Genomic DNA, 22490 nt, shown 5'->3' on the forward strand with positions numbered 1-22490 from the left:
AAAATCTCTCTGTCTTTCAATCAAGCCCAAAAAAAACACAAGAAAGGGTAGCTGTCGTGTATGGTCTCTGTTGTGCCACATATCTCAGAATGAGAACGAAGTGGTAAGACCTTTCTCTTCCTTATGCATTTCAGTTTGTTTCGATAGAGGGATGAAAATTAGGGTTAAGATTTTCTCTTCTCACCTTTCTCTCCTCTTCATTTTGAAGGTAAAAATAATGGAGATCTCTAACTCAAAATCAGAGACTTTAAGCATGCATGACTGAAGAACAAAAAAATAAGAAGACACACACAAAAGTATAGTGGTTCGGTGTTTAAGGCCACCTACATCCACTTTGAAAGGATCTTCAAGATTTAATTTAGAAGCTTCAAGATTATAAAAATTCCTGATAAGCCCTCTCTTCACGACTCCCTTTCACTTTATATTTTCTAGTTTTTGCGTATTTGAAGAATGAATAACAAATGTCCACATACTCTTTTTACATTCAGTTATTATATACAGATGGCTGGAAAAACTAAAAAAAAAAAAAAAAAAACCGTTATAACAACTTATTAACTTCTTTCTGTTTTATTGTTTGAACAAGAGTCGGAGACACAATGAGCTAAAAATGGGCTGAAGTTTTGGTTCACCTTCTTTAACATTTAGTTTCTTTGTAAAAAATATTATCAACTTTATTCTTACTTTTAAAGTTCTTATTTATGTTGGTATCTATTCTGTGTTAAAATAATATTAGTTGATGATGAAAATCACGTGTGTAATTACAAAGTTCAAGAAACCAACAAACTATCAAAACATGTATTTTATCGACAATATAAAAGTGTCATAAATATGAAATTCTGTGACAATGAAAATGTATTGTGATAGAATATTTATTGACATAAAATACTTGTTATGATTCAAATATTCTTGACAATAAAGTGCTATGGTTCAAATATTCTTGACAAGAAAAAAAGTGTCCCTATATATTCTTCTTTGACATTTTATAATTGTCAGCACTACCCATAACACTACATAAAATATCCATTTTTGAGTTATTGATGACAATAATAATCTATCATAATATTTTGATAATGATAATTTATGATTGTCAAGAATTATTCATTATGGATAGTTATATATTATCATGAGAATACTAATTATGGCATTTTTCAGAAACTGTCATTGATGCTCATACCTTTACCAACGATACGATGATTGAAAATAACTGTTACGAATTTTAAATCTAACATTTTTAAATGTCATGAAATTCGAGTTTTGTTATAGTGTGCTAATAGAATGATACGTATAACATTTGAAAACACACATTCATATGAGCTAGCAACTCTCTATTATTTTCACAATACATTATATTGTTATATCTCTCCCTCATCAAGAGAAAAAGGTAAGTCAATAAAATATTTTTGCCACAAACAAAACAGCATTATCCCAAATAGATTATTCCAAAGGCCAAAGATTATCAAACTTAATTCTATGACCACTGAAGTACAAAAGAGGGTATACTTTGCTCATACCTAAAGAACTCATAAGGATCAACCTTAGTTTTTACTTGCACTAATCTCTTGAAATTATTCCCAAAATACTTTAGTCCCCAAATGCTTGCTTCTTTATAACTAGTACCTTTCCCAAACTCCTTATTCATTCCTATATCAATGTCTCTATAACCAATATATGCAGATCTTGGCGACTTCGAAACGAAAGGAGCCATGTAATCGTAAACCTCTCTACTCCAAATCAAGTGCCTATCAGCTGCCTTAACTCCTATTGCTTTCCACACAACAAAATATCCAATTTTAAACACATAGCCAGATCTATGTGGATATGGAATTTCTGACTCAGAAAATTCATTCATTTTTCCTCCATAAGGAAGCAAAACAATTGAAGCTGATTCAATGTTTGTAGTTCTTAACATCTGCCACATCCCATTTAAGCCAATTTCTGAGATGGGTTCTTTCACATAATCTGATTTGACTTTGTAGGCTCCAATGTAGGATGGTGTTGTGCTTCTATTGAGTAAAGCTTCTTCTAAGGATTCTCCATTTGTAAAGCCTGCTAATATGAGAAAAGATTCAATCCAATTATTTTCTATGCAATCTTCTTTTAACAATCCTAGCTCTGGGAAGCTCTTTTGCATGATGGAGAGAAGCTCATTTGCTTTGCCAAGAAATAGAGAAAAGAATGAGGCATTCACTGTTCTTGTTCTCGTTCTTGTTCTTCTTCCTCCTTGCCTCGAGTTATTAGGACCTATTATTAGAAGGAAAAAACAGCAAATTATTGTGTTTGGAACATTAATTCATTTGTTTATGCTTAGGGTCTGGTTCGATAACCATTCCATTTTTGGTATTTAACTTTTGTTTATGCTAAGAAGATCTGTAATTTCTTTATGCTAAGGCCTTGATCGAAAACCATTTCATTTATGGTATTTAATTTTTGAATTTTATGTGTGTATATACACACATATGTATATGCTTTAAAATCCATTAAACGAATATAAAAATACTTGTGAAAGTAAAAATTGCAACACTCATTTATCTAAAGTTCAAGTTACATCCATGATGAAATTGAAAGTTTAAAATAAAAATCGATACGATTTGTACTAAAAGAGAATTTCATTGTGTCGAAGAAAGTATAAACAAAAACGAACCTTTCTCGACACTAAGTTTCGTTCGAAAGATTCATTGAGAGTTAACCGTCCGAAAACACCTTTTCGGTTGATATTAGTAGAGTAGACACAACTTTAAGGTATGGATGAAATTTAATTTATAGTGTATATATGTAAATGATTTAAATGATAGTGTAACCATACCAATAATCAAGGTGATGCCAATGAACAGATTCTCATCCAGCTTGCTTGCAACGTATTGCCACTGATGGATCAACTTCAAAGTATTCTGATCCATTTTTTTGCTAACTGTAAAAACTGTGACAGTTGGAGGAACATAAACCAGCTTTATCTTCCATGCAAGAACGATCCCAAAGCTTCCTCCTCCACCAGCTCTAATGGCCCAAAACAAATCCTCCCCCATTGATTTTCTATCCAAAAGCTTTCCATTTGCATCAACCAACAAGGCATCAACCACATGATCAGCAGCAAGACCATATTTTCTGAGCAACCCACCGTGGCCGCCGCCGCTCAAGTGTCCTCCGATACCAACAGTTGGACAACCGCCCGCCGGGAATGCGAGAGTTTGGCTCTTCTTGGCGATCCTGTAATGGAGCTCACCGAGAGTTGCGCCAGACTCAACCCATGCGGTGTTGTTCTGAGTGTCAATGGCAATTGATCTATAATCACCTATGGAAGAAAATATTATGAAGAGTGAGACATAGTTTGGGATTTGTGTAACTTTTAAAATAATGGTACGAAGTTGGGCATTTAGGATGTGATTGGGACGTATTTTCAAGTGTTTAATTTAAAAAAAGTCATTTCGGAAAAAATTGTAATGTTTGACAACCACTTAAAATAGTTTTTGAAATGTATTTTCTAATAATTTTTGTCAAAAGAGTTTAAATAAAAATGAATTTTTTGAAAAATACTTTTTTTTAAAGTCAATTCAAACAGAAGCAAAATTAAATGTAATAGGAAGCAAATTAATGCTTTTTAAACTTCAACCTTTAGACCTAAAGGAGTTGGCTATAATATTTGGTAAGGAAATATTCAATTATAGTGTTTTTAAATATAATAGGGTTGTTTTTAAATATAGAAAAATGAACCAAAATCTTGGACAAATCAATCCCAAACTTAAATGTGTCCTAGTTTAGAGTACATAAATTAAGCTTTCAAATTTAGCGATTAGGTAATATTACCTAAGTCCACGAGCATGAATGGGACGTCGGAAACATAAGAAAGACCCTCGTAGTCGTGGCCGCCGCTTCGAATTCGAATTTGAAAGCCATGGACTTTGCAGCAAATAACCAAGGCTTGAACATGGGAAGGGTGTAAAGGGGTGATGATGAGAAGGGGTTTTGGGGTGGTGGCTGTTGAGAATCTGAGATTTCTAATTGAAAAGTTCAAAATATGAGAGAAAGAAGAGTTGGTTGGAGTGTAGATGAGGTTGAAAATGGAGTCAGCTCCCTTAGGGGAATGAAGAGAAAGGCATTGGAGAAACTCAAAGGGATAGGGATTGGCTGAAGATTCCCATATTCCAAAAGTTAGTACAGAAAAAACAATGGTAGAAGCCAAAAAATTTGAAACAAACTTCATTTTGATGAAGAAGAGAAATAGGAAGAGAGGGTTTTTTAGTGTAGCTTGTGGAGAGTGGGGCTTGTTTTAATAGAAGACACAGAAAAAATGGTAGATCTTGGGACTTGGGAGTGAAGAGTGGGGAGCAAGCAAAAAGAAAAACAAAAAGAAGTGGAAATAATTGAGGGAGCCACATGAGCTTTATATAAATACTTGGTTGTTACGCATACTTTATAATTTAAAACAATATATCGGCCTATCCTAAATTGTATCTATCTTCATGCACCTCACTCAAGTGTTCAATCACAAATTATCACCTGATAATTTTATTTATTATTTGTGCATAAAATTTAATTATCTAATTATAGTATATTATGTGGCGAACTCTTACCTTTAAAAAAAAATTATTTACGAATTTTGTGCATGTGCGATGGACATGCACACAAGTATTGATTTTTTACAATCTAGCTATTTTCACGTATCTTGATGTAGCTCACTCAATAGTCTAATCATAAATTTGATTTTAAAAAATGTTTAATTTATTTTTCATATGTGATCGAAAGGAATGCACAAAGATGAATTATTATTATCGTCAAAAGTCAACATCTTGAATGGAATGAAACAGGAAAAAGAAGAGGGAAGAAAGTTTTGGGCAAAAAGCACACAGGTTATCTAGGCTGGTTAACTATGTGGTTAATTAACTTCCCTTCAATATTTTTCTCTCTTTTGATGGAGAATAATAGGGAAAAAATAATAAATAAGGCGGCCTCCTTCGATACTTTTTCTTTGTTGCATTTCATTCAATTATTTAAGTATAGGTTACCACATGACAATTTTTTCTTAATTATTTTTATTTTAATAAGACGCTGCTTGTTCGAAATCAATGATTAAAATATCGATATCAATATCGATATCACAATTCAATTTGATGGATATAACAACGGATGTAACTATAAAATATCGATATCGATGAATACTTCTCCAAATAAAGAATTTTATAATATTTCTTTAGATTAATAATTGAGTTGTTTTGACTCCCAACTAAATTATGTATATTGTTATTAATATTCTTCTTCATATAAATAGATTACAAACATTAAAAGATGTTGGAGATATCTATAAATATTTATTATCAATACCAAACCTTTTTATTTACAAATATATCAATTTATCGACAGAATATTTTTATCGATATTTTAAAACTTTAATCCAAGTTGTAAAAGTGACAATTGATATGACACAACTATTACTGGTCGATATCATTCTGTCTCTCTCCCTCAGGATCAACAACTATTAAGGGTGTTGAAACGTGGGCCTACAAGTTTTTCATTAGACTCAATTCTGTAATTAGATTACACTCAACATAGATGACATTCCTTTTATGTTAATTAACTTTATACTAAATATGATTTAATATAATTATTTAATTGATTAATTAATAATTAATTAAAAAATTAAGAAATTTTATGAGGAGGGGATGCATATAAACATGTGAGGTTTATATTTATTAATTAACCGTGTATATATATTAAATTAGATTTAATATATATAGTTATTTAATTATTGTACTAAGTATTTAAATAAAGGTTATTTAATTAATTTAGCACAACTGTATAAAAGGAAAAACTTGGAGAAGGGGTTAACCTTTTTCTATATAAATTCCTCTTATAGCCCTTTTGAGGGCTAGATTTCATTTGGTGAGATTTTAACATAGCCACCAAAAGGAAAAACCTCTCTTCATTCTCTCAAAGAAATTCCTATCTCATCCTCTTCCAATTGTTGGATACCACTTTTCAAATTATTGGAATTCCTAAGAGAATAACAAGGTTATTCTTATGGTCGTGTTCGAGATCAATTGAGAAGACATTCGTTTGAAAAGCTAGAGGAAGGATTGAGAGGCACGGGAGTTTACAAAGATAAGAACGATCCTTTTCCTTTGTTTCTACTTCATTAAAGCATACTTTTATGAGTTTATCTGTTTTATGCTCCGTTTAGCATGTTGTTTTTGTTTCTCATAAAATGTAAAAACCGAATGGAAGACGGTCCACACGCTTCTGCTCAGATTCAATTTTCAACAAATTGATAGTAATCTATCACTAATAGACAGAGATAAAAAGCTATCATTATCTATTGCAGATAGACAGTGATAAACAACTATCAGTGTCTATCTATGAGAAATAATGATAATAGTGTTCTATCACTTAGTCTATTACTTGGCCTTCCATTGTATACAATTCTCATTCTAATTACTATTTTGGAACTAGCAACAAAACTAATGGTTTCTATCCAAAACTAATGGTACGGGTATTTTTGAACTCATTTTGGAAGTTTAAAGGTATTTTTTTAACTTTTAAAAGTATGGGAATATTTGTGACACAAAATACAAAATTTAGGGGTATTTTTTATATTTTAGCCTAATTTAAACAATCATAGCAAAAGGATTAAATTCTTAGCTAGTATTCGTAATTTTTTTTTAAAAAAAATGTAATGTAAAGCCAAATTTAAAGATTCATTTTGAAGAATAACAAGAAAAACAAGTCACAAGATTTATAGCAAACAAATGAAATAATCTCTCATAAACCTAAGAATGTTCTCCTCATAAAAGAATAATCAAAGTACGAAGACTATTTATAGAAGAAATCTTAATTTATAGAAATGTAATAATAAACTTAACCATTAAGGTTTTTGGTAATCATTTTTTTTTTTTTTTTTTTTTTTTTTTTTTTTTAACAATGATTTACATTTTTCTTAAGTACAATGGTTGAATTCTAAGCCAAATTCTCATAATAAAAGCTTTTTGAAAGCTACTTTTTTTAGTTATCAAAATTTTGTTTGGTTTTTTAAACCATGGGTGAAAAGTAAATAAAAAATGAAGAAATTTAGAGATAATTGTTTGGTTTTTTAAACCATGGGTGAAAATAAATAAAAAATGAAGAAATTTAGAGGTGGAAGTAATGTTCATGGGCTTAATTTTAAAAAACAAAAACAAGCAACAAAATAGTTATCCAACGAGACTGGAGGTTCCAAACCAATCTGAATTCAAGAAGGCACGTAGACGAAGAAAATCAACAGCCAAGGGATACATTCAGATAGCATAAAATATGCTTAGTAGCTACCAAATGCGAGAGTCGTGAGGTCTATGCATATATTGAGACAATTTACTCGTAGCAAAGATGATATCGGGTCTGTTGATAGGTAATGAAGAGCACCAATTGATGCCATATAATTTTGTGGATCATCAGTAGAACAAGGCTGGCTAATATAATTAGAGCTTGTCAATGCTAATGGTGTAGAGCATGTTTTAGCATTAATCATACCAAAACGTTTCAAGACATCACGAGTATACTTAGCTTGGTTGACTCGAATGCCTTTTGCAATCTGGGAGACTTCTAAACCAAGAAAGTATCGACGATTTTCCAGATCAGAAATCTCATTTTTTTTCTTTGGTAAGGTGATGAGAGTATCAAGAGAGCTTGAATCATTCCTAGTTAGTATCATATCATTGAGCCTTTATAACTTCACACTAATAAGGAAGAATCAAACAAGGAGGCCTTTAGTCCATATAAGGACTTGTGTAATTTGCAGATGGCATTCAATTGTGAAGGATAAACAAATCCTTGTTGTTGGCCTTAGATTGGAATGAATGTCTCATCAAAATCAACTCCTTTTTCTTGATAATATCTTTTAGCCACTAACCGAGTCAAACTATACTATCATCTGGATGACGTTTAATCTTGTACACCCATTTACATCCTATAGCTCGTTTCGTAGTTCGTAACATAGTAAGGCCATCAAATTCTTTCTTCATTGCTTTCTTCCATTCAACAATCTTGAAAGCCTTAGAAAAATAAGATGGCTCAATAGTCATTTCTTGAAACAATATGAAATCTAAAAACAATATTAGTTATTAACGACCCCATTCACATGTTCCACTTTTCATTAACTTTGTTACTACAGTTGAGTTGGTTGAATTTTTTTATAGGCAAAATGTTGTGCAGTTTATTTTGTGGAATGTCAAGCACTTTGTTTCAGTCTGAAAATATTTTCTTTATTTGTTTTAGATTTGCAGGCGCTCTCTTCCATATCATCCTCAAAGAAGATTGTGTTTCTTTCAAAAGTTATTCTCATAGTTGTCCTTATTTATCTGGTGGTTTGCTTTTGACGAATCGAAAGTCGTCGAGGCTTTCGACTCATTCAAATAATTATTCCGTTTTCTGCTCTAATTCAGAAATATTAGCACTAGGTCGAACTCATGAAACCTTTAAATATTTCAATTGAATTGTAAATGGTCCAAGGTAACCAAAAGGGGGTTTTGAAGTTTGGATTGCTTGATTGTATGAAAAGAAAATTGTAGAAAAAGTAAATAGGAATTGAATTCACTAATTAAATGGTCTACCTTAAGCTTATGAGTTATTCCCCATCACAGGTTCATCAAATTAATTCATATATTGTTCTAAACTTAACCAACCCACCTAGGAAAGATAGATGAGAACCTAATTTATCTAATTAATCAATTTAATTAGATGAAAAGCATCGCAATCAATTTCGACTAGCGGTATTACGAATTTGAATCTCACTAAGATGAATATCAACTAAAAATTACCTAAATTAACATTCATCATGATTCTCCCTAAGTTGATTTCAACATTATTCATTATTAGGATCAATAGTTTACAAGTTAATCTAACCCTTTATTACTTTTAATCAAATTGCAATTATATGTCACATATTGCAATTCGAAATCTAACTAATGATCATACAACCTCAAACAGAAAAATAATCATAATCATTCAATCACAACAAAAGAATCCAAAGAACAGTTCATGGAATTATCAAAAGATCTAAACCTCGCAATTTACAATATAAGCAAAATTGCTCATCACCCAAGCTAGAAAGAGTACCTTAACTCCTCATTGACATCCTGATCAACAAGGTTGATGTTTGATATTATGTAGTTGGCTACATTTGTTTAAGTGTCACGGATGTTATTTAAATTTTCTCTGCATTTGTAGTTTTTGGAAAATGGATGTTCTACAGAAATGTTGATTCTACAAAATACTTTCCTTATCAGATTTTTCCTTATGTAGTATTATTTGTTGATCCCTTTCCTTTTTATGTGTACGTCTGCTTTGGAAGTTAGTGTTGCTCTTCCATGTATATGTTGTGCATATTTAAAGGACATTTAGTCCTTTTATTGGGTTAACTATTTTGTTTTCTAAGAGCACCCTTGAGTTATACAATAACATGCATTTGATCGAATTATAGATAGAAGAAAGAGTTTAATTACTTGGATACGTACTTCAAGTTACTTATGTTTTGTGTAATGAGATTTATTTGAGAAGGAATTCTCATGCTTTGAAGGAGTCTAAGTTAATCGAGCAAAGGGGACTTTGTTCTTAAGAGGAAATATAAGATTCAAGTGAGAAGGAGTCTCACGACTTGAGGGGAGCTGGAGTCTTGTAAATAGGGAGTTTTGGTCTTAGGGAGAGCCTAAGACATTCTTCCCTAATACTATAACTTAAAAGGGGAGCCTAAATTACTGCAAGAAGTAGTTTCACACCTACGGAAAGTTTAGGTATTTGGTTGAGTGATAAAGTTGTAAGGGAGTCATTATAATCGTGTTATTATTAGAAATATGTACTACATTATAATTGCTTATAATTGATTTCAGTGAAGCTATCTTTCCTAGATACATTGCCCTAAGACATAAATGGTTTACACCGAGCTGGGTTATCAATCTCTAGTGTTCATTTATATGTTTATTATTTTCGGTAACTATTTTATGGAATGTTGTAACTTTTTGGGTAACATTGTTAACTTGCAGTAGACACCTCCTTACATTTTCATTTGGTATCAGAGTGAATCACTATTATCTCTATTGTTTTGATCCTATCACTCCTTGAGGAAAGAAGTAAAAGAAGGAGGATCTGTCACACGTCTTCTCTTATTAGATAAAACTAACTATGCATACTGGAAAGCGAGGATGACAACATTTCTAAAATCCTTAGACAAAAAATTCTAGAAATTAATTATTGTTTGTTGGTCACATCTTCATGTAGCTAATGAGAAAAGTGAATTGAATCTCAAGTCTGACGTTAAGAAGACTGAAGAGGAGGATGAAGCCTCCTTAGCAAACTCAAGGACCTTAAACGACATGTTTAATGGTGTTGACAAAAACATCTTTCGTTTCACTACAATAATTCTGGGCTTTAATGTCGGTTATTATTGTCAATTTTTTTCAATTATTGTTCGTTTTTTGTAAATATCATGTCCCTTTTTTTTTCAATTATTATCCGTGTATTCAATATAATAATTGTCCAATCCATTTTTACTGTCGGTCACAAAGTTAAAAATGACAAGCCCCTAAAACCAAGGTAATCAACTTGTACATGCACAAAATAAATTCTTAATTACTTGCTTTCATAAATCCATAACAATAAGTTACAAAAGAGGAATTGGAGATGATAATTTAATTCTAAAACATAGGTAAACAACAAATTACCAAACTCATAAGCGTTACATAGCAAAATTAAAATTTTGATCCAAACAAGAGCAATAACTTACTTTTAAACTATAAAATACAAACTAAAACTTGTAAATATCCCCCCCTAGTGTTTCCCAAATAGTCTTTCAATTGCTCCTTCGTTATGTTCTCCATCATCCACCACAGATTTGATCCAAATCGAAAGCATGACTTCGTGCAAGCAGAGAAAAATGGGAAAACAACTTATAAAAACATATTAAAGAATGTTGCATATCAGGAAAATATGTCATTTGTTATTCAATATTGTACATCTTCACAAACTTAATATACAATTCCAACCTTTCAAAGTTTATATAACAAAAGTTGCTCATATCACAAAATATACATTAATTATTTTCCCTTAGCTAAAGTTGAGCTGAAACCAATAAGCCAAAAATGACTTAAACTAAGATTATTTTCCCGTTTGCATTATGTTCATAACCCACCTAAACTAATCCCAAAGTCCTTGGAGGGTATCTCCAAATGTCTCAAACTCTTTCTACCTTTGAAGACTCTTAAGGTGCTTAAGATTATACTAAATCCAAGAAAGCAAAAATTTTAAACATGGAATTTACAACAATTGAGCTTTCTTACCTCAAGACACCTTCTACACATTCATCAATGAAAGTGAAAGATCTTGTTTGAAAACCATCTCCCCACATCTCAAACTTGTCTACAGAAGTGAGGGCCTTTCTGCAGAATGTAGCAAAAGATTTTGTTTGAAGACCATCTTTCCACATCTCAAACTTGTCTATAGAAGTGAGGGCCTTTCTGCAGAATGTAGCAAAAGATTTTGTTTGAAGACCATCTTTCCACATCTCAAACTTGTCTATAGAAGTGAGGGCCTTTCTGCAGAATGTAGCAAAAGATTTTGTTTGAAGACCATCTTTCCACATCTCAAACTTGTCTATAGAAGTGAGGGCCTTTCTGCAGAATGTAGCAAAAGATCTTGTTTGAAGACCATCTCCCCACATCTCAAACTTGTCTACAGAAGTGAGGGCCTTTCTGCAGAATGCAACAAAAGATCTTGTTGGAAGACCATCTCCCCACTTCTCAAACTTGTCTACATAAGTGAGGGCCTTTCTACAGAATGCAGTAGGATCCTTTTCTCTTCTACCTATATGAATGAACCGATAGCATTAGATCTTACATTACGAATTGTTCAGAGACAACATAACCATTTCTTGCATTTGGATCTAACTTTCCATGTACCAAATGGACCATAAATGTTGTGGAACCTCCCAATTTGGTACTCAATACCGAAATCCTTAGTATAATGTTTGCACAACTCCTCTGTACCAAGCTTCTCCAAAACATAAGCATCTTAGGGCTACAAAACAAATGTTACCATGATTTTAATAAGCACGTGTCTAACAGTCGTTTCGTTTCCAAATCATTAACACATAAGTAAATATGAACATTAGTTTCCAATTGCTTAAATTCAGGTAGACGCAAGCACTAGAAGCATAGAAAAACATGCACTCACATGATAGAAAAACCTGCACTCACACTAGTAGCATAACTATAAATGTTACGTTGTACAAACATGGGGTGGGAACTCATACCTTGTCTTTTATCCAACTTTTCAAATTAATAATGTTATTTGACCTATTTACATTACCAAAATAACTGAGGCTTAAAACATGTCATGTTTAATTCTTAAGTTGATTAAAAAAAACAAACTTTCATAATTACAAACTCTTTACATTACCAATGAGCATAAATGGTACATTCAAGGAAAAATTCTTGTAGGGAATGTATTGGATCTAGAGTTCCCCAAGAAAAAGCATAAAGAGGTTGCGATACCAAATCTTTACTCCTTTGTTGCACCTGCAAAACAAGAAAACTCAATAGTTGAATAAATGAGAGAATCTTCTTTTTCAAGATCTTGAAGAAGAGAAGCTTAGTTACCTAGATATGAGCTATGAAGACGATGAAAAATTTTCGGCAACATAACGATGCTACTATAACAAAAACCAAAAATTTACCTTGAACCTGTTTAAAGAAAAACACTCCCAATAATATTCCACAACGCTTGTTCTCAAATCTAATTTCGAGATATATTTCGAGACTCGTGCCCTTAGAGTTAGACTCTTTCTATAAATACTTCAGGAAAAGCTAACAATGAATAAAATACCTAACAGATGGAAATATATCACAAATCTAACATGTAGTTCGAGATATATTTCGAGACTCGTATCCTTAAAGTTATACTCTTTCTATAAATAATTCGAGAAAAGCTAACAATGAATAAAATATCTAATAGATGCAAACATATCACAAATCTAACATGTAGTTCTATGGAGCAATAACAAAGGTCCTTCATTTTTTCTTATAAATCAAAGAATTATCAAAACACTCTAACCTGAACTCTTCTAACTCTTGATGTTGTATAAGTCTGGCCTCTCCAACTGCCTCTAAGTCCCAGCTGCACTTTTTGATTGCCTAATAAGCCTTGTCCTAGATTTCAACTGGAAGATGGCAAGCTTTTCCACAAACCATCCGATAGGGAGACATCCCAATAGGAGTCTTGAAGGATGTCTTGTAAGCCCACAGAGTGTCATCAAGTCGGAAGCTCCAATCCTTCCTTCCTGAGTTGGCCACCTTTTTCAAAATGGTCTTTATTTCCTTGTTGGACACCTCCGCCTACCTATTAGTTTGAGGGGGGGGGGGGGGGTATGGGGTGGCAATACGATGTTGAACACTGTACTTTTTCAACAAGGAGGTAATGACCCGGTTGAAAAAATGTGATCCTTCATCGCTGATGATTGCTTTAGGGAAGCCAAAACTGCATAGAAGGTTAGTCTTCAAGAATCCTGCAACCACTTTAGCATCATTAGTAATTGTGGCCTTTACTTCCAAATATTTGGAAACATAATCCATTACCAATAAAATGTATTTCTACCCACAAGAAGAAGAAAAAGGCCCCATAAAGTCAATCCCTGAAACATCAAATATTTCATTGAAAGGATAAGGAATTGTGGAATCTCATTCTTACGAGACAATCCTCAAGATTTCTGACAGACAAAATATGCATCCCTAAATAATGTGCCCAATATAAACAAGAATCTAAGACTATTTTTGCGATTCTCTTGGGACTGAAGTGTCCTCCACATGTATGCTTATGAAATAATTCTACAATAGGAAAGAACTCGTCATTAGGGACACACCTCCTAACTATCTAATCATAACAAAATTTCCACAGAATAGGGTCCTCCCATACATAATACCTTTACTCACTCTTGATTTTATCTTGTCTATGTCTATTCATTTCATGAGTGATCTTACTAGTCATCAAGTAATTCACAATATCATCATATCAGGGAGTCATGGAAATACCGTCTGCCTGGATCAAAGTGTGGTTAGGGAAGTCTCCATCAGAATGGAGACAGGCAAATAGAGCTTTTGCACATTTTCGTTAATCCATGAACAGGATCTATATAGACACATAGGCCCATGGATCCATACACTTTATTAATTGAAATATTAGCAGCATCTTCATATTTTTGTGATTCTTGTTTCTCCACATATAATATTAAAGGATTAGATTCAGTTGCTCCTTACCACTCAAGAATCCAAGAGTGGAGGGGGGTGGAAGAACTTCTTATACTAGATTGCTCATGTTCTTGTATAACTGTTCCCACAGAAAGACTGATTGATCAAATCAAAACGATTATTCATAATCCACAACTTGTTGATTTGATCAATCGTTTTTGCAACATACCAATAAGAGATGCAAGTGGCCGTCTTTGTAGTCATAACACTTGCTTTCCTCACAAGACTTTCATTAGTGATATATTGAGAAATATTCTTTTGGAGGACATGCACAGTGTAATGAAAAAGAAATTTAGCTAGGAAGACAAGCACACTGATTTTTTAGGCCGCATCAATGAAGAAGATCAACGTGTTCCCATCTTTCAATTCGTGATCAGCCCTAACACGTTACAAAATTTCGCTTTAGCCAATGATCCAAGCAGAGTAATAATAGGAACTAGAGGCTTTCGCATTTCTTAAATGCATCATTATAAGAAAATAAGAAAGAACAATCACATTCGATCTATATCTAAGACTCTTAAGCATAAGGTTGTTTAAAAGGGAGCGTCACGGGGGGAATGTTGAAAACAATCTTATTGGAAGCGGCTTGAGAGTGAGGGCAATCGTCATAGTCAGCCAGCGAGCAATCCCAAGAAAGCCAGCTACCTAGCCTTTCCCCATCGCTAGCTTAAACTGAGGAATAAGAATAAATTAGGAAAAACACCCCGTAAGCTATTTCAATGTTATTATTCTGTCTCTTTCTTCTGTCCGGTATCAAAGCCACTCGAAGTCGAATGCCTCATCCGCACCTACTTCGTCGCACCAACTCCCTCAAACACAAGGGAGCGGGCACTGCGGAGGAGTCCACTGTATTTAACCTTAACCATCAGCGAATGGTACCATTTAGAGCAAATTGGCAACGTTCTAACAGTTATCCGTCAACTAGCTGAGATTTCCGAGATGCTAGCACAATTGACCTTGAGGGCAGACATCGAAAAGCCCTGGCTTTTAAGTACTCATCTTACCGAACCCATAAAGACCCCAAGTGCTTGGGTAAGCAAGTAGTACGTATTTCCACCAAGAAGATAGGGAGAAAAGGAAAAGCGCGCAGTCCCCTCTTTCCGCCTTCCTCGTTCCCCTGGACCTTCCCCGCAGAGTGCTTCCTCAGGGCTCGAACCTGCTGCAATGCACCAACTCCTCATTGTTGGACCGAATGAGACCTCTATAGAAGAAATTTTGTGGACTAATATGAACTACTCCTCACTTCGCAGACTTTCACGCTCACAAGGATTGGAACCGTAGACATTGGGTAGACCGACATTCTAGCTAACAACTGAACTAAGAGCCCTTATTACTATTATATTACACACGACTGTAAAGACGCGATAAAGTAAGCCACCCTGGATGGGAGGAAGGATAAGATAGCCAGCACGTCAGACTTGCCACCATAATGATTCAATTCCTAGTAGTATCAATGAGACAAGTCGGTTCATAGATCAAGAAAGAATTCAGCTGCTTACAGGGACGGTTACGCGATACGTCTTTTCATACTCGCCTTTTCTTTAACCCAGCTATCAACCTAGCCATTCTCAACCTCCATCAGCTTCTATTCTGCTAAGGTGATCGGCAATGCCATTCTCGCATCCCTTTTTGTCATTAAGTCTCATGTTAAACATCTGGAAGAGAATAACCCACCTCAACAATCTAGGCTTGGACTTCTTCTTTGACATTAGATAGCACAGAGCTGTATGATAAAAAAAGATAATAACTTCAGATCTTATAATATAAAAGCGAAATTTTTTTTAAGTAAAAAATACCTGCTAAAAACATCTTTTCTGTTGTGGTGTCGCACTGAGCCGGGTTGAGGGTCTTCGAGGTGTAGTATATGACGTGATGTTTCTTGTCAACCTTCTGCCCCAACACTACTCCTACAACATGATCGCTTGCACCACACATAATCTCGAAAGGAAGATCCCAACGAGGAGCCTGAATGACCGGAGTACACGATAAGGCATTCTTTAGCACATCCGAACTTCTCCAACAATCATCATTGAAATCAAAGGCCATATCCTTTTGAAGAAGAGAGGTCATCGACTAAGAAATCTTACTAAAATCTGTTACGACCCTGTGATAGAAACCTGCATGACCAAGAAACGAACAAACCTCCCTCACATTTGTAGGGTAAGAGAGCTTAGCAATAACATCAATCTTGGCATGGTCTACCTTTATGCCATGCTCAGATACTATAAGTCATAATACAATGCCACGTAAGGCCATGAAATGACATTTTTCAAAATTAAGAACCAGGTTAGACTCAATGCACCTTTCTAGCACCTTAGACAAATTAGACAGACAATCAGCGAACAAGTCTCCATACACAGTAAAGTAATCCATAAAAACCTCCATGCATTATTCAATAAACTCAGAAAATATGGACATCATACAACGCTGAAAGGTGGCATGAGCATTACATAGTCCAAATCGCATTCTTCTGTAAGCGAATGTGCCATAGGGACATGCAAAGGTTGTCTTTTGTTGGTCATCCTGGTTAATCAGGATCTGATAGAAACCCGAAAACCCATCAAGGAAATAGAAGAAAGGCTTACCAACTAACCTTTCGAGCATTTGATCGATAAAGGGAATTGAGAAGTGGTTGGATGTCTATCAAATGCTCAAAAGGTTAGCTCGTAAGCCTTTCAAAAATTCTATATCCCCAGCTATCTACCCGTTCTTATCCTTGAAATGGGAGGCATGTTGAACAGTGTTGTTGAGCTTACCCTCACTTATGCAGATCAATGAACAATCGAGAATAAATAGGAGTTCATAGACAGTTCATGATTCAGATCAAGTTATCCAGGTCATCAAGAAGTGAAATTAATCAGTGTTAACAGTAAATGAGGTTAATACATAACAGCGATTTCGTGGTCTGTCTTACACAATCTTATCATGTAGAATACCCCTGCTGACATGTCTCTACATGAACGAATTGATCACATCGTTCATGACACTTTACATCATTTGTAACATTCATAAAACAGGTCGTATTCAATAGTACTTTAGAAATTGGTACCTAACCTAATCCAAGTACTATAGACAGTTTAGGCTATTTTACTCAAACTTGATCTAGTTTATGTCTCCACATAAAGTCTAAGTACTCATAACAATAGCCAAGGGTTCAAAGTTTATTGAATTTAGGGTTATTAAATAATCAACAACATTTGTCTTAATAAACTTCATATATCTTTACTATTTACAAACTACGAGTTTTAGAACATACAACCCAACAAACTCCCATATGGACTAAAACTCCTAGTGGGTTATAACAAAGTTGAGTGCTATGAGAGAAAACTAAATACAATAAACTAGGGCATCTCACACCCACAATTTCCCCACTTGCCCTATTTATTCTACCCGTAGTCCTAAACTCTTCAAGTGACCCTCGAAAATCATAGCTGGAAAGGCCTTTGTAAATGGATCAAAAATATTGTTCTCATACGCTATTTGTCTCACAATAACGTCTTCTCATAGCATGATCTTTCTGATGAGATGATATTTGCGCTCAATATCTTTTCCGCGCTTATGGCTTCTAGGTTCTTTGGAGTTCACTACCGCCCCACTGTTTTCGCAATACAATGTGATTGGTAGAGACATGACTGGAACAACTTCCAGATCATTTAGGAACTTCCTAAGCCATACTGCTTCCTTTGCTGTTTCACATGCAACAACATATTTTTCTTCTATTGTGGAGTCTACAATCTAGCTCTACTTAATACTTCTTCATACTACTGCTCCTCCATTTAGAGTGAACACTGATCCCAAAGTAGATCTACTGGAGTCTATATGGTCTGAAAATTTGAGTCGGTATATCCCATTCCTGTAATAAACCCATTTTTCTGTATGAATTCATTGAATCTTCTATTCCAACACCTAGTATTCTGCTTATGTCCATCGATAGACCTCTTTAGTAAATAATAGTGATCTTCTTTCCCACTGACAATATAGCCTTTAGGTTGACTCATATAAATGGTTTCCTCTAGAAAACCATGTAAGAAGGTTGTTTTAACATCAAGTTGATCTAGCTTTAGGTCTTGTTGTGCCACTATAGATAGAAGTAGTCTGATTGATGTTTTTTTACTACAATGGAAAATATCTCATTGTAGTCAACTCCTTGTCTTTAATTGAACCCCTTTGCAACCAACCTAGCCTTATACCTAGGTTCTTGAACATTAAGGATACCTTCTTTAAACTTGTACACCCATTTGGATACAATGAGTTTGCTCCCTTTAGGTAAAAGTACTAGGTCCCATGTGTCATTTCTCATTAAGGACTCAATCTCATCATTCATTGCTTCTATGCACTTCCTTGCTTTTGCACAACTTTCTGACTCTTCAAAAGTAGAGGTTTCAGAGTCATTATCCAGTTCTAAGGCATTTAGAGCTAAGTTGATGTAGTCATCATATCTTGAAGGTGGTACTGTAGTTCTTATTTGCCTATCTCTAGCTAGGGTATAGTCCCTTAGATATGGTCCCTCTTAATTAATGTCACAAACTGCCTCTTCTTCTTCTTCTTCTTTACGATAATGCAACTGACAACTAGAATTATTAGAATTTGAGCTTGGGGGATCTATAGTAGGCCATAGTGAGTGCTCTACCTCAATTGTTTTTGTCTGCTCTTGTGTTGTTGAATCAATAGGGTTATATTTTTGCATAAACATTTATGTCTCTCTGAAAATAACATCTCTGCTTGTTACACATTTCTTCTCTGTCGGATGCCACAGTCTAAAACCTTTCACTCCTTCAGTGAATCCCAAAAACATACATTTTACTGCTCAGGTAGTTAGCTTTCCCTTATTCTGATGCACAAAACCAATACACTCAAAAACCCTTAGGTTACGTAGATTAGGTGGATGATTGTCCACTTTTCCTCTAAAGTGAGCAAGTCTAGAGAGGCATGAGGGCATCTGTTTAGTGTGTAGACTATAGGAGGTTGCTTCAACCCACAATTTCTCTAGTAGGACAACATCTGATAAGAGACTTTTAACCTTTTCCATAATAGTTTTGTTCAGCCTCACTACCACCCCATTTTGTTGAGATGTGTATCTTACAGTTCCGTATCTAATTATCCCTTGCTATCTACAAAAAACATTGAATTCTTATGCACAAAATTCAAGTCCATTATCTGTTCTAAGGCATTTAATCTGACAGTTAGTCTATTTTTCAACCATAGCCTTCCACTCTTTGATTTTCTCAAACATCATATCTTTAGTTTTAAGAAAATATATTCAGCATTTCCTAGAGAAGTCATGAACAAAAGTTAGGAAATACCTAACATCACTTAACGATTGGAATGGTGAGGGGCCCCATGTGTCTAAATGCACATAATCAAGTATGGTTTTAGTTTTATGTTCAGCCTTAACAAAGCTTTGCCTAGTTACCTTCCCTATCACATAATCCTCACAGAAGGATAGGTTTTTATGAACCCCCTTTGGTAGGATCCCTTGCTTGGCTAGAGCTTGTAGGCCTTTGGCACTAATATGTAAGAGTCTTTTGTGCCAAAGGTCTCTTTCAGTAGGCTCCATAGTAGTCACAACTAGAGCTAACTGAATCTTTTGAACTCCTTAAACTATATAGACACCATTTATTTTAACCTCTCTAAAAATTGGCTTACCATTATTTAAAACTTCATAATTGCCTCATTTTTCTCTATATTCATAGCCAATTGAGTAAGCATGCCTAATGAGATCAGATTTCTCTTCAATTTATGTACATGCCTGACATTTCTTAGTAGCTTAACTATCCCATCTTCTAGTTTAAGTGAGACTGGGAAATTTCAACTACTGGACATGAGTGATTGTTACCCATGTATACTGAGCCTCCATCTAGATCCTTATAGGTACTGAACCCGTCCTTGTGAGGGGTCATATGAAAAGAACAACCTGAATCAATAACCCAATCTAGGTTTGTGAACCTCGAATCCCAATTTTACACTTAAGTGTATTTTCTTATTTAAATTGTCTTAATTTTCCACTTAACTGTGTGTCCCTATTTAAATTTGTATAAATAAGTTGAGTAGGTTGATGAGAAAGTTAGTATGAAATGGTGAAGAAGGGATGGGGATTTGAAAAAGAAAAATATGGAAATTGAGTTTGGAAAATTTCGGCTAAGTATAGAGAAGTTATGTGAAATACGTTATGGTTGAAGAAAGGATTGAAGAACTGAGAAAAATATGGGAAATTATTTTGGGAAAAATCTAGAAAAAACGTGTAGAAGTTGCACGGAGACAAACAATTCGTAGTAGCTAAGAGCGAGATCATTGAGATCCAGACCATCGAGATTGGAGAGGAAATGGGAGAGAGCGAGATTGGAGAGAGCAAGCCAGCGAGATTGCTGGAGAGAGCGAGAGTGAAGAGAGCGAGACCAACGAGAAAGTGGGAGAGAGCGACACTGCCGAGAGCAGAAAGAGCGAGAGCGCATATGCTAGCCTTGCTTTGTCTAATTCGAACGTCACGCCCACGCCTCGCCTATACATGGAATGGCTGAGAAAGCTTCTGGGCGATGTATTTGGACGCGTTGGGGTGGATTATACATTTAAAAACCCTAATTTGAATACAAACAAAGCTTAAAGACGTAAGGACAAATGTCAATTAAAATCTAGGTGTCCGATTAAGAGAAATTCTTAAACCCTAAGAAATTGTGTTGAATGCGTTTGGGAAGAACACGTTGAATCAAGGTGAAGTCAGCTTACGTTGATAAAGGGAGGATTAAACATTTGGCCATGCAGTCAAGTAGGTGCTATCAATCCCACAAGCAAATTGAATGCCTATAAATAGAGAGTTGGGATTTCATTTTTAAATCACACAAAAATCATAAATTTCATAGAGAAAGTAGAGGGCAGTGAGGGTTCAAAGGAATGTGTCAAATTTGGACAAGGAGATCTTCTAATCTACTCGTGCGTTTGGAGTGATTCCAAAGCCATCTGAAAGCTCTGGAAGTCTAGTTTTTAGAGTAGGGATGTCGGAGGAAAAGGCTCAAAGGAACAGGCTGGAGGTTGAGAAAAAGGCAGAAGGGTAAGACTGTCGAATTAGTCTGAGCCAATCTTGAAGATTTTAAGATTCCGGCCAAACCACGAGGAATTCGGAGCTGAACGTTTAGGGTAAGATTTCTAAGACATTTTAGAATACGTTTTTAGAAGGAAGTATTTCCAAATAAGGTTCAGAACTATGAGTAATCTAAGTTTTAAGTTGAATCTGGATTCTAGGGTTGAAAAAAGGACCCGAGGAGCTACTAGAGTAAAAAGTTCCTAAGAATTCGAGGTGAGTGGCTAAAATGTTTTCGAATTAAAACGTTTTTAAACTGTTCTGATTACAAAAATTTTATAGAAAGCATGTTTGCGAATATAATTCTCATGCCTACTAGTTTTATAAAGTGGTTTCCAAGCAAGTTTGAACTGTGATTTGAACGCATGCATATTGTTGAAAAACTATTTATATATGTATATGTATTGATTTTATCCAACATGCATTACCATCTTTAAAGCCATGTTGTATATGTGTTATATTGTACATCCTTTAAAGAGAAAAGTTGTTTATAAATAGTTTTGGTAAAATGCGATGCCGAAGTACAAGGAAAAGGCATCCACCCAACTAGATATTGAAGTACAAGGAGAAGGTATCTATTGGTACTGAAGTACGTTTGAGAAGGTACCAAGCCAACAGGATTCTTAAGTACGTTGGAGAAGGTATCCTAGTAGCTCGATACTGAAGTACAAGGAGAAGGTATCTGAGTAGTAGTACCTAATATGTGAAGGTACTTAGTGTGGCCACATGTGAATAAAGTCAGAGATTGAGCAAAAGGGTTTTCTCTGGACTAGTAGTTGGTGTTGGGATTATTTTACCAGTTATACAGTACTTTGATTTGAGAAATGATTTTACTGTTTTATGTTTAAAACAGCTTTATATAATTTACGCTTGGAAAATATTTATGCTACAAAAGTTTATATTTCAGATAAAACTATTTTCTGAAATTATGCATGAGAATTTACTATGTTTTCTCGGTCACTCACTGGGCATAAGCTCACCCCGCTTTCAAATGTTTTTGTTTTTCCCCCTCACAGGTTAGCGGTCAAATCCTCTGAAGACAGCTCAGTATTTGCTCTACCACTAAAGGACCAAAAGACTTGTAACCGTTTGCTAGGTGGTTATTATTAATATTCTACACATGTTACTATTGTTCATATAGGGACTATGGTTTGTGGGTT

At 34.6% G+C, this 22490-nt stretch overlaps 1 protein-coding gene across 1 annotated transcript; it reads right to left on the reverse strand.

Moving 5' to 3' along the window:
- Positions 1-1290: 1290 nt before the first annotated feature.
- On the reverse strand, positions 1291-4350 carry LOC120082813 (tetrahydroberberine oxidase-like). The gene is made up of 3 exons (XM_039038138.2): positions 3802-4350; positions 2804-3289; positions 1291-2241 (listed from the first exon to the last, which is right to left on the reverse strand). The coding sequence occupies exons 1-3, from the start codon at positions 4196-4198 to the stop codon at positions 1469-1471; spliced, it is 1656 nt and encodes a 551-aa protein (XP_038894066.1). The 5' UTR covers positions 4199-4350; the 3' UTR covers positions 1291-1468.
- Positions 4351-22490: the final 18140 nt, after the last annotated feature.

The sequence above is a fragment of the Benincasa hispida genome, chromosome 8 (genome assembly GCF_027475165.1).
Source record: "Benincasa hispida cultivar pf3 chromosome 8, pf3_genome.v1.1, whole genome shotgun sequence".
Taxonomy (NCBI): domain Eukaryota; kingdom Viridiplantae; phylum Streptophyta; class Magnoliopsida; order Cucurbitales; family Cucurbitaceae; genus Benincasa; species Benincasa hispida.

Coding starts and splice junctions, on each gene's coding strand:
- LOC120082813 (XM_039038138.2), bottom strand. CDS start 4,198: ATGAAGTTTGTTTCAAATTTTTTGGCTTCTACCATTGTTTTTTCTGTA. Junction 3,290..3,801: donor ATTCATGCTCGTGGACTTAG/GTAATATTACCT, acceptor TTTCTTCCATAG/GTGATTATAGATCAATTGCC. Junction 2,242..2,803: donor TGGCATCACCTTGATTATTG/GTATGGTTACAC, acceptor TTCTAATAATAG/GTCCTAATAACTCGAGGCAA.